At 42.8% G+C, this 13211-nt stretch overlaps 1 protein-coding gene across 1 annotated transcript; it reads right to left on the bottom strand.

Annotated features, from left to right (window-relative positions):
- Nucleotides 1-5235: 5235 nt before the first annotated feature.
- On the bottom strand, nucleotides 5236-12549 carry rab38b (RAB38b, member of RAS oncogene family). The gene is made up of 3 exons (XM_063203030.1): nucleotides 12305-12549; nucleotides 9638-9918; nucleotides 5236-5780 (listed from the first exon to the last, which is right to left on the bottom strand). The coding sequence occupies exons 1-3, from the start codon at nucleotides 12540-12542 to the stop codon at nucleotides 5628-5630; spliced, it is 672 nt and encodes a 223-aa protein (XP_063059100.1). The 5' UTR covers nucleotides 12543-12549; the 3' UTR covers nucleotides 5236-5627.
- Between the last annotated feature and the right edge of the window lie 662 nt (nucleotides 12550-13211).

The following is a 13211-nucleotide window of genomic DNA, read 5'->3' as shown; positions in this document are numbered from 1 at the left end:
GGTCAAAATTGTAAAAATGATTCGCTTCCCGCTTTGAGGTGGATGCAAAGGAGTAGAGAAAGCTACTGTTTTCAGAGCTACTTTACCATCAACACCAACGTCACTTCTGGCTGCAGAGGAAGAGAGAGAGAGAGCCCGTTAACATTGCCGCCATAATCGGGTTATTGGAATAAACAGATTATTGGAGTAAACTGTTTATTACTGTTTACATGCAGTCCGTCGGTTGCCTGTGTTCCACTCTAGTGTGTGACACAAAGCTAAAATTTAAGGCTTGTGGTTGGCTACTTATCATTCCAGAATGTCAATAACCTGATAAGGCTTGTGGTTGGCTACTTGTCATTCTAGAATGTCAATAACCTGATGATAACCGATTATGCTGGATACATGTCTTCAGAAATCAGTTTATTAGCCAAAAACCTACCGGTGCAAATCAGATTTCTCATAAACCCATAACGGCAATAAACCAATGATTAAAACTTTATTCAGTTTACATGAGCACTTGAATAAACCGGTTACTCCAAAAACTTGATTATAAACGGTTTATTGATGTGCATATAAACGGGCTCACTGACTGAGCAACAGAGAGACAGACAGGATCAGTAACTCTTAAGGGTACTGTAGCAACCATCGACACCAACTTCCCTTCTTGCTGCAGAAGAAGAGAGAGACTGACTGACAGAGAGACAGACAGGAGCAGTAACTCTTTAAGGCTACTGTAGCAACCATCGACACCAACTTCACTTCTTGCTGTAGAGGGAGAGAGGCCGACTGAGAGACAGAGACAGAGAGACAAACATGATCAGTAACTCTGAGAGCTACTGTAGCAACCATCAACGCCAACTTCCCTTCTGGCTGCAGAAGAAGAGAGAGACTGACTGACAGAGAGACAGACAGGAGCAGTAACTCTGGGATCTACAGTAGCAACCATCAGTGGTGTAGTCTACATACACGTAGAACACACCTGAACATTTCAGGAATTTCAGTATACCCACCTAAAATTGATTCCTCCTTTATTTAGAATAGCACAAATGTATGGTATACCCACCTCAAAAATGATCAAATATACAGTATACCCACCACAAAAAATGCTCAAATATACAGTATACCCACCACAAAAAAGAAGACTACACCACTGGCAACTTCACTTCTTGTTGCAAAGGAAGAGAGAGACCGACTGAGAGACAGAGAGACAGACAGGACCAGTAACTCTGAGAGCTACTGTAGCAGAGGAAGAGAGGGACTGGCTGAGAGACAGACAGACAGACAGACAGACAGACAGACAGACAGACAGACAGACAGACAGACAGGCTCAGTAACTCTTCAGGCCCCCCCTGCTGTGGTGTGGGGGTCCACAGAAGCTTTATGTAATGTTAGTGAGTCACACCAACTGAATCACAGCACAGCCAATAGCACGTCGACTGGGGAGTGAAAGCAAAAGACCACTTTCAAAAGGAGAAAAAGAAGTTAAAAGAGAAAGAAAAGAAGAAGGGAGAAAAAAAGGAGGGCCTGCGAGAGCACCCGTGGGTGGATTGTGTCCAAAGGCATCTCTGCCACACTCACAGACACATGCGCACAGGCACACGCACACACACATCTCTGCCACACAGACACATCCGCGCAGGCACACGCACACACACACACACATCTCTGCCACACTCACAGACACATGCGCGCAGGCACACGCACACACACATCTCTGCCACACTCACAGACACATGCGCGCAGGCACACGCACACACACACACACACATCTCTGCCACACACACAGACACATGCGCGCAGGCACACGCACGCATACACAAACACACATCTCTGCCACACACACAGACACATGCGCGCAGGCACACGCACACACACATCTCTGCCACACTCACAGACACACATCTCTGCGCAGGCACACGCACACACACATCTCTGCCACACTCACAGACACATGCGCGCAGGCACACGCACACACACATCTCTGCCACACACACAGACACATGCGCGCAGGCACACGCACACACACATCTCTGCCACACAGACACATCCGCGCAGGCACACGCACACACACATCTCTGCCACACACACAGACACATCCGCGCAGGCACACACACACACACATCTCTGCCACACACACAGACACATGCGCGCAGGCACACGCACGCATACACAAACACACATCTCTGCCACACACACAGACACATGCGCGCAGGCACACGCACACAGGCACACACAAACACACATCTCTGCCACACATACAGACACATGCGCGCAGGCACACGCACACAGGCACACACAAACACACATCTCTGCCACACACAGACACATGCGTGCAGGCGCACACACACAAGCGTGTACACACGCACACAGAGACACAGACACACGCACACACACACACTCAACTGAGTATGTTATGCCTGTTTTTTTATTGCACAGAACCTCACATATAGAAACCCATTAGGCACGATACAAAGCTCATACAAATGGTACAGGAGACAGAGTAGCATGTCATATTGGCCAATACAGGGCTGGATTGGCAGCAGTCGTTGCACATCTGACATCTAAGCTAACAGTGTGTTGTTTTGTCAGTCAGACACACCATATACCTTTTCATTCAATTCTAAAGGAAAGGAAGAGTTCAGATGCAAACCCTCTAAAAGCTATTTCAGAAATCTGTAAAAAAAAAAAAATGTTTAGATAGTATTTTACCCAAGTTATCGCTAAAAAAACAGTTACATATGTTATCATGAACAAGTCAAGCTGAAACAAAATGAAATGGTATGTTTTTAAAGTTTATTAAACGTACAGAAATACAGCCTATTTTTGTAAACACAGACAGTTTTACATCTGAACCCTTCAAATGTTACTATGGGATTTTAAATACTGACATGGTTGTGTGGCGAGAGGCATAGTGTAAAACAAAACTTGAAAAATAAAAAAAGGTTTACTGCACCACAATCATACTTTCTACGTTCTAGTAGCACTACTGATGCAGCGTGAGTTGTAGTGGTTAATAGTGTAACCCAGTGTGGTTCTGAGAATGTAGCAAAAATATTAAATTATTTTAAATACCTGCAAATATCTGTGCATTTTGGGTTTTGTTTCTAAGGACTGAAGTTCCTGAATTACATAAATCATTTTCAAAATGCATGAACTGACAATTTGTTGTTGCTAACGTCTGCTGCCATCTCACGGTTATCACCAATCTAAAGGTCCTTTACGTAATGTAGTGTAAAAAAAAAGTAAGGTTCCTCATAGAGCCCGGATAGTGGGGGAACCTAAACATTTTCTGAGGAACCCAAAAAGTTGTCTGAAGAACCTATGAGTTCTGGGAAGAACCCCAGGGTTCCTTAGAGAACCAATTTGTCAGGAACCGTTTGGGGTTCCTACACAGTGTTTAACTGAATCTTTTTGGGTGAACTTTTACATTTATACAGTGTAGACTCAAAGCATTTTTTCACAGCATGTTATACTTTTATGGTATATAGTACATACACATGTGACACCTGAACAAATCCGTATGCCATTCTTTTTCATTTCATTTTCCATTATACACATTATATATTAGTCATCTTGTCCTCTACATATCTACATACATAGTCACTACTGTACTGTATGTGTCTGCCTGCTTTCCCTCATGTAACATGAAGAGAAAAAAGGATGTCAGTGTTGAAAAGAATTTACAGTTCAGTGAGTTTTGAGAATTGTATGGAAGAATAGTTATAGTCCAGTGTCTTATTATGCTAAATAAAATAGCTGTAGAGCTCTGTAGTCTTTGAAAAGTTAACACACATACAAATGCGCGCATACACACACGACCTCTCTCTCTCTCTCTCTCTCTCTCTCTCTCACGCACACAGACACAGACACAGACACAGACACACACCACACACACACACACACACACACACACACACACACACACACACACACACACACACACACACACACACACACACACACACACACACACACACACACACACACACAGTATACCTATCTATGTATATTGAAAAAAAAATCCCCAATCCATACAGGGTTAAGGACCACAATAAATAAGCCATGTCTTCCTCTTTTTCATGTGGCAAAACATGGTTCACGCAAGCTTGACATAGGCACTTAACACATAGTAGTTACAACACTGAGGTGTTTGAAAGAAAGATTGAAGGAAACAAAACAAAAAAACGCTTGATAACACTGTCCGTCTCACATTTGCAATTATGACAAGTTTGGTTGAAATAACCATAAAGTAGTAAAGATCTGCTTTCTAAAAAGATGCGATGGGACAAAACGTCTCCTGGAGAGTCTTTGTTGGGGCCGGGCCTCTGTGGAAGGGTGGCCCTTGAGGAAGAACATTTCGTGGTGGAGGAAAGGAAGTGCCACTCCCTTTCTGCAAGCTCCATGGAGATCGCCCCCTAGGGGACAACACACAGAATCTCCCTCGGCGAGCCCGCCCCATCCAAACACACGTCCACCCACACAGGCCGACATCCCAGGCTGAGAGAGTAAAAGGCCCTGCCACTTATTTCTTCCAGCTGATTCATTGTACCAGCTGATCCCAACGGGCCTTTTTAATATGACGTCAGACTCCTTTGATTCAATGTATTTGAATCAGGTATTGCCAGGATCAGGGGTGAATTTCTCGAAACCAAAGTTTCTTACTACATTAGCTACTTCGTTGCTTTCAATGCATTTTCCCATTGGCAACTACCGAAGTTGCTAACAGGCTAACAACTTCCCTTTTGAGAAACTCACCCCTGAGTTGTAATAAAGTAGAAGTAGAAGTACTCTTGCAAATGTAATTACAACACTGGTAGGATGCTACTACAAAAGTTGAAACCATGTAATACCATACCACTAGTGTTGTAATAACACTTATTAGAGTACTTCTACTTCTACTTTATACAACTCTGGCCAGGATTGGCAAGACAATTGAAGATGTGACACCCTTAGTCTTTTTTGTTTTACCTCTTGGGCAGGAGGAATACATAGCAGGGCCTATACTTTCTCAGATCTCGATTACATGGGTACAGACATTTTTGTAAATGCATAGTTGTATCTGTTTGGGCAGAGATGCATAAAAATGCATCAGAATCAGATTTGTGTAAACAAGAAAAACACAAGAAATGTGTTTCTCATATGTTGTTTGCCTCATACACAGTAAATTCCACGATGAGTGAACTTCCATACTAATTTGTGTTGAAATAGCAATAGCTATTTTATCCCCATGTCATGTAAACAGGATCTAAAAAATATTAGTTTTAAAAGAATCTGTTTTTTTTTTAAATATCCTGTGCCTATTCATACGCCCTGAAGAAGGCCATAAGGGCCGAAACGCGTAGGCATAGTAGCCAAATAAAAAAGTAAAAAAAATTGCAACCTTGAGTGCCTCAGCATCTGTCTTCCTGGACCAAGTTTGAGAGCCCCTACTGATGAGCACCAAGAAAAAAAGGTGAAGACCCAGAAGCACTCCAATTACCTGCTTGTGTTTGATCCTGTGCCTATATCGTGTGTAAACGGAAGGCCAAAATGTATATAAAAACTATGCATTTAAGAAAATATCTGTATCTGTGTACACGGGGCCTCAGTGTGGTGCGTCGGCCTACGCAGACTATGAACAGCCTCCATCCCCCACCCGCTCGCCTCTAGGACTTGAAGCAGGCGGAGCAGCTGACCTCCTTGGTGGAGCTGAGCTGGGGGGAGATGGTGTCGGGCACCACCGACTTCAGGATGTCGTTCTCACTGGCGATGATGTGCTTCACCAGGAAGTTGGCCGCCTCGTTGATGTTGATGTTCTCCTGAGAAAGAAAGAAAGAAAGAAAGAAAGAAAGAAAGGAAGGAAGGAATGAAGGAAAGAAGAAAGGAATGAATGAATGAGAATTTTTGAATTCATGAAATCCATTACAGAGACATCTATAATTTTACGTTTGTAGTTAAAACCACAAACCAGAGAAAGAAAAGAGATTAAAAACTCATATCAAACAATGCGTAAAAAGCAATTTAGTTCAGTTATTGGGCACAAAACTCAATCATAACACCAAACACATTGAAACACATTCTTAATGGAATTATAAAAATGACGAGAAAGACCAAAAGGCAGAACAAAAGGAAAAATGAGAAAGAAAGAGAGGTGTGAAAGAATGCGAGGTGTGAAAGAATAGACAAAAACTGACTCTAAAAGCATCATTCTAGTTTTGAACACTGTTCAGTTAGGAGGCAAACTTGTCTTGTCTTGCATGCTCCCTAAGCCTTTTTGTCATACAATGAGTATGCCTCACACATGCCCTATATCTCTTCCTCTATCCCAATGTGACTATGCTGAATACATTTGTTCCTATTACATTTTCCCATGAACCCCTTGGAATGTGCATGCATACCCCTAGTGGCACACACACTCCTGGTTGGGAATCACTGATTTAGACCATGAATTAGACCAAATTAGTCTCCAGCCAACTTAATGTGAAGTGTCCTTGACACAAAATGGAAAGTAAGACAGGAATGGAAGAGAGGGTTTTGTTATAATGGCTGTGAAGGAGTGGGTACCTAAGATGTGTCTTGTTACACAAAATAAATTGAGTTTGTCGCACAGAACCAGTTTGACACCCCGTTATGCTGACTGATATACCCTGACAGCGTACATGCTTACATTATGGTTATAGCTTTACAGATTGTCACTGCCCACAGTAATAGCTAACTTGAATATCGTAAAATAAAGTGACAATGACTGACTACAGTGTTAATATATCCTTCAAATAAAGGCTATGCCAAATTGCTGTATACTAATCTACATCATCATCATCATCATAACTGTCATAATCATCATCATGACCCCCATCGTCATCATGCTCACCATCGTCATCATCACCATCATCATCTGTTTTATTCAGGGACACTTGACTGAGCTTCAAGCTCTTCCACAGCAACCCCCTGATCATTATAAGAATCTTAAAACAATAATTTAAGTAACACTGAATTAAAACATCAGTGAACATAGGTAATTTATGTAATGCCCAATATACCTAATAGTTCTACATCTCTCCTCCATATCTGGTCTGGTAATGAAACTGCCAAATACTGCACGAATACAGCGAGGCAGAACATTCAATTCTACTTTCGGAAAAGAGGAGAAATCCTTGACCTCTCATGAGTAGGCAGCAGGCAGCATCGTAGGAGTTGAGCGGGTACATACAGTATAAAAGCTCTATCATGCTGGAGTCTATTCAGGGAGAGAGAAGAGCTGCACAGTTCTCTTCTCTTTCCCTATTGATGGTTTCCCACATGACCTCGCCATTTATTTTAAACTGTGCCTCGAGGTGCTGTTTACTGACAAGACTGAATTCAGACTACCGTCCACCTTCAGCAGAACACAACCAGTCTGCTTCGTCAAGAAGACAGAGAACACATGTGAAGAGCTCTTTTCCAAAATGAGATATATCCATTTTATAGAATGTTAGGAAATTTACATTTTTGTATTGGGCATTCCATTGAAATGCATTGCAAAATGCATTTTATAGAGGTTTTAAAGTATGTTCTCAAAATATTTGAATGGCAAGAATTCACACATAGATGATAGGACATCTTAACAGTCAATTTCAACATTAAAATGCAAAAAGTCGAAAATGGTGGATATAACGTTTTGGAAAAGAGCTCTTCAGATGGACAGCTGGCTTGTTCGGCCTGTTCTATGCTGCTGCATAGCGCTGCTGCAAGTGTGATAGTGTTTTTCTTCTTTGCGGTTCAGTTATTTGCATGGAAGATGAGTGGATGTTAAACATGTTAAAGGGCAACTCCTGCCAATTTCAATGTGCTGTTGTATTGCTCACGCTACCCTTGACTTGTCAGTACCCGGTGACGCTGCAGTTTTTGGCCCAGCCCTTTCCGAGATATGTGCTATTCTAATGGGGGCAACTTTTGTTTCGAAATTGAAATTGGCAGGAGTTGCCCTTTAAATGAATACTGCATAGACTTCACCTGGGTTTATCTATCATATAAAACAAACCACAGTAAACTCTGCACATCATGTAGTCCTACACATGGGGCATGTCATTTGGTGTTGAAATTCTAAGTATTCATTATGACTGGGAAAATGTTACTTTTCATACATGAAAAGGGGGATCTTATCCACCCGCCATTTTAAATTTCCAGAAATATATATTTTTAGCTGGAAAACATACTGTACTTTGGCATACTAGTGAATATCAGTTCATTTTTTCTAGTTAACATTCATGAAAAGATGTGACAGTTCCAATGAGTAGTTGCAATAGTTGCAATACCTACTCTGGCCACCATTCTACACAGTGCATCTTTAATGCTCTGACACCTGCCTGTTATCTCCTATCAGCACCTGACCCAGACGCTGTGCAGGGAAATTTATGGTCTTTAATTATGGAAATGATGTACAGCTGTGCGCTACTGGTTTGGGAGCTGCTCTTAAATCCTCTGCATATCTGTTCGGACAGAGTTGTGGAGGACTTTCGAATCCGACTATTTCATTTGTCCTCACATACTGGCTGCACACTGACAGCAGCAAAACATAGCATTTCTGCCTGGATATTAATTGAGTCCACACACTCCAACAAAATAGCGTTAATCGTACACAACTGGTGGCAGGGTTCACTGCCGCTATGCAAGTTTGTATTGAAAACCACGCAGTTGAGTGTTGGCAGAGCAGTGCTCTGCACTTTGTCGGAGCTGGTGTGTGGAGGGCTTTAGGGTCAGAAGGTGACAGGCTTAAATCTTGTACCAGTAGGAAGAATGTGAATAATAGAACACTCTTACAAATGCAATTACAACACTAGTGGTATGATACTACATGGTTTCAGCATTGTAATATCATACGACAGTGGTGTAGTCTACTTTTTTATAGTGGGTATACTGTATATTTGAGCATTTTTTGAAGTGGGTATACTGTATATATTTGTGCTATTCAAAACAATGGATCAATCAATTTTAAATGGGTATAGGCCTACTGAAATCCCTGAAATGTAAAAGTGGGTATACTCCGTACACCCGCGTTCTACATAGACTACACCACTGTCTATACGACTAATGTTGTGAATACATCTTTAAAGGTGCGCTGAGAGTAGGTATTGCTAACAAATAAATTGAATACTTGATGTCTCTATCTGTACAGTATGTGTAGCTGTACGTCTTCTTGGACTGGTAATGGTGGGATTGAAACCAGCAACTCTCTGATACAAAGACAACTTCCATAACCATTCGCCCAATATGACAAAACTGCTGGCATGGGGCTCAGGCATTCAGCACCCTTTTTTGCAAGTGCCTTAGGCATCAATGGGTTAAACAAGCAACCCACTGACCCAAAGGCTATACCAGCATAAACTCAAAGTCAGTTAATCTTGATTGTATTTACTTTTTGGTCTTTTTAAACTTTATTTGATAGGACAGTGAGAGGTGGACAGGAGGCGAATTGGGAAAGAGACGGGGAGGGGTCTGAAAAGGACCTGGGCCGGGAATCGAACCCGGGTCAGCCGCATGGCAGGCGAGTACCCTACCGGTTGGCCACGGCAGGGCCAGTTCATCTTATTATATACTGATTTATAGCCATTAAGTCACTGTGGAGATGCTGCTGCCACGTGTGCTGCTGCTGGCATGGTGTGTGTGCTCTCCGCAGAGGAGGCCTAATTAACCGTACCTTTGCTGAGGTCTCGAACCAGCCGACGAAGCCGTTCTCCTTGCAGAACTGCTCCATCTTGATGCCGTTGTTGTTGAGCACGTCGCGGCCCTGGTCGCACTTGTTAGCCAGCAGCACGGTGGCGATGCTTTGGCCGTTGGCCAGCGTCAGCTTGGAGTCCAGGTCCTCCTTCCATTTGGCCACCGCCTCGAAGGTGGTCGGCCGGGTCACGTCGAACACGATGAAGGCGCCCATGGCCTCGCGGTAGTAGACGCGCGTCATGTTCCCGAAGCGTTCCTGGCCTTTTCACCCACCACCACACAGGGAAGCACATACATGGATGTGAAACACACAGGGAGAGGTATTAAAAATGTTGACCTCTCACATAATAATAACAATACTCCTACTCCTACTATTACTACTGTACAACTAGTACTACTAGTAATAACAAGAAGAAGAAGAAGAAGAAGAACAAGAAAAAGAAGAAGAAGAAGACGAAAGGTAGATGAACACTCCTAGCAGAAGAAAATATTTTTGCCTGGCAAGTTGGTGTTAACCTATCTCTTGTCAGACCCTCGTGTATTTAGCCCCCGAACTGGCGTGCAGGCACAGGAACATGATACAGTATATTCAGAGATGTGACATAGAAAAGTGTAACAGTAAGGGAGAAGGGAAAAAATGTGAAATGCGACAGTTATTTCAGAAAACAATGGCCGCTAGCATGGCTCACACATCGGCATTGATTCTGTAAATTCAGCTGTATTTTTGAATCTGTGAGTAGTTAAAGTAACACCTCGTTCAAAATGTCAGACAAGTGGTTTCTCCGATCATGTGCAAGGATTTAAAAAATAAATAAAACCACACCTTCACAGACCTAAGCGTATGGCCTAGTTCCAGTTGAATGTCTGTGGAGCAAGGTGGAAGCCATTAATCTGGCGGGCGTCAGGTTAAGTTGGTGTGGCAGTGCACCATGGGAAATCGTCCAAAAGGGCACAACATCTGCCCCCCGATCACACCACTCTGTCGATGTAACAAGTTTTTTTTTGTTTAAATCTTTGTAGTGAGTTATTGGCAAGGGCTTAGCCAAGTAACAGCAGGGCTGTACTGGCCTATTGTGTGTAGTTAAGCAGTCTGAGCTGGTTTGAATGTTGGTTTCACAGCTTGACAGCTTCATCAATGGAACCATGCCAGACTATACTTCTCTAGTTTGGCCTGCCAGGCTGCTGGATAGCAGATATCCTGAACAAATCTGCTGAATAAATGTACATGGTCTCCAGATTGCACTTTTTTAATGACTGGAGGCTGTGTGTGTGTGTGTGTGAGCGAGCGAGCGAGAGAGAGAGAGAGAGAGAGAGAGAGAGAGAGAGAGTCTGTGTAGGCTGTGGGAGGCGGGGGTGGGAGAACAGCAGAAGACAATCAGTAAACAAAAGCTTCTTGAACGATTAGATAATTCAATAGCAACAGTCATGTCTACTCTCACTGGGCCTCCAGAATATTCCAACAACCTTTTCACATAGTCTTACAAAGTCTTCTTCTCAACCCAAATATGCCTGTGAACACATAACTCGTCTCCATGGCTGCAGATGTTTTCTCCCGACCAGAACAAAGTATGAATGAGAGTTGTTCATTGTGAATGCAGGCCAATCCTAAACAATGTGAGCACAGCCATTCTTTATCACCAGCACCAGGTCAGGTTGGAGATTACATTTAAGCCTTGCCCGGTTTCACAGCCCTCTCTCTCTCTCTCTCTCTCTCTCTAGGCGAGAGATTTGGAGGCCACAGACATGCATTACCCCAATTCTCTGTCTAAATCTAACAAAGCTGCCATTATTTCCCAGTAACACTAATAAACAAGAGTTAGAAAATAAAGTAGGTCCCTGCTTCATGCAGCCAGGTAAAGTAGGCCTTTTCAACAATGCTGCGTTTCCCAGTGAGGCCTAGACCTAGTGTAGTCTATATTTAACGGAACACACTACAATAAAACTTAATCATACACTCCAATGAAAATACGTAGGCTATAAGAAATCCATTCTGATTTTTAAATAATAGGTCTTAAAAGTGAAGTCCACTTGGACAGTGTGGTGAGGGGCTCTCTGACCTCAGCAGTCAGCTGGTGTGTTCAACAGAGCGGTTATATTCGTCTCCAGGCGAGGTTTGTTTACTGCCGCTCTTCCATAATGGTTCTCCTGTGACTGGTTTCTAAATCTTTCTCACATGAGACCCGTTCTCATATGATTACACGCATACCTTCCGAGAGGCTGTAGGAAACGAGTTATTTTTTTTTAAAGGCACACACACACACCCACTCACACATGCACACACTCACGCGTATCACACACACAGGCAGGCACACACACTCACGCAGGTCTGACGTCTTGCCTAGCACGTGAGAAACTTCAAGTGTTGGAAGTCGTCGTCAAGATCCCTAATTAACGGAACCAATTCGTGAAGTTTAACTCTGATTTTAATGTGATTGATTCCCCAAGACATGCAGGTATGCAGCTGAAATAAAAAGCCCCAAACAAGCCACAAACAAGTTGACGCCTCTCTCATAGAATTTTAAGAAGAGTTTTAGTTCAAATTCTTCCTGCAATATTTCAGACATTTTGCTATGTGCGTAAAAACGCACGGCTGCGAACATACATTACAATTTCTTGACGAATTTAAACAAGAATGAAACTGGCATACCTGCTATATCCCAAAGCTGTAACCGAACCGTCTCCGAGTCCCAATTGAGAACCTTCAGAGCAAAATCCACCCCAATTGTCGCCCTGTAGTTTGTGGAGTACGTCTGGTGGACATATCGTTTGATGATGCTCGTTTTCCCAACTCCAAGGTCACCAATGACAAGTATTTTGTACAAATGTTCCTTCAAGTTATTCTGCATTGTGCCCATCAGCACCGGTGAGCCGCGATGGTTGGTCATGCCCTGCGTAGCGTTGAGAACCTTATGAGAACGACTGCGCTGTTCTTGACCCCATAGTGCAGGAACGCGCCCTGGAGTAAACTTGTGACCAGACTTTATTTCTCAGAAGCAAAGCTCGTGAGCGCCACGGTCTTCACATGCCTGTGAAAGGGAGGGTAAAGTTGACGGCCGGGTTTGCCCAAAGCAGGGGATCAGACCACACTTTTGCGATGTTATTACACGACCTTACATAAAGACAATAGGCCACTTCTGAACTCGTCAGGTAGCTTACTTAGCCTATAGTATTACCCTATTTATAGCGTAATAGTAATTTCCCCAAAGAGTGAGAATTTAAAACCCAACGTAATGTAGGCTATTTTTGTGGCCCTTGCTTTAGGGAGTTCTTAAGATGGGTTTAGAAGCAAGAAAATGTGTTTACATGGTTTTACATATAATAGCCTTTAATCACATTCAAGTATTCACCAGAGCACAATATCCTGAAAAACCACAGTAAGCTTCACAGAAAATGTATGAAATATTAACACAATTATCACACATTACAAATTTGTACAGCGCTTGATAAAAGTATGCCTAATTCCTTGTAAACAGCCATTCAGCTCAAAGTAGGCTATGTGAAATTCACATAAAAGACACATTGGGGACATCAAGTATCAATTTTCCAAAAAGACA

The sequence above is a fragment of the Engraulis encrasicolus genome, chromosome 7, assembly GCF_034702125.1.
Source record: "Engraulis encrasicolus isolate BLACKSEA-1 chromosome 7, IST_EnEncr_1.0, whole genome shotgun sequence".
In the NCBI taxonomy this organism is placed as follows: domain Eukaryota; kingdom Metazoa; phylum Chordata; class Actinopteri; order Clupeiformes; family Engraulidae; genus Engraulis; species Engraulis encrasicolus.
The sequence above is the reverse complement of the archived record's forward strand: the minus strand, read 5'-3'. Positions and strand labels throughout refer to the sequence as shown.

Bases quoted from the DNA above. Each gene is read 5' to 3' on its own strand.
- rab38b (XM_063203030.1), bottom strand. From the start codon at position 12,542: ATGACCAACCATCGCGGCTCACCGGTGCTGATGGGCACAATGCAGAAT. The intron at 9,919-12,304 runs GTATGCCAGTTT...GTGGGTGAAAAG, and splicing joins ACAGCTTTGGGATATAGCAG to GCCAGGAACGCTTCGGGAAC. The intron at 5,781-9,637 runs GTACGGTTAATT...TTTCTTTCTCAG, and splicing joins GGTTCGAGACCTCAGCAAAG to GAGAACATCAACATCAACGA.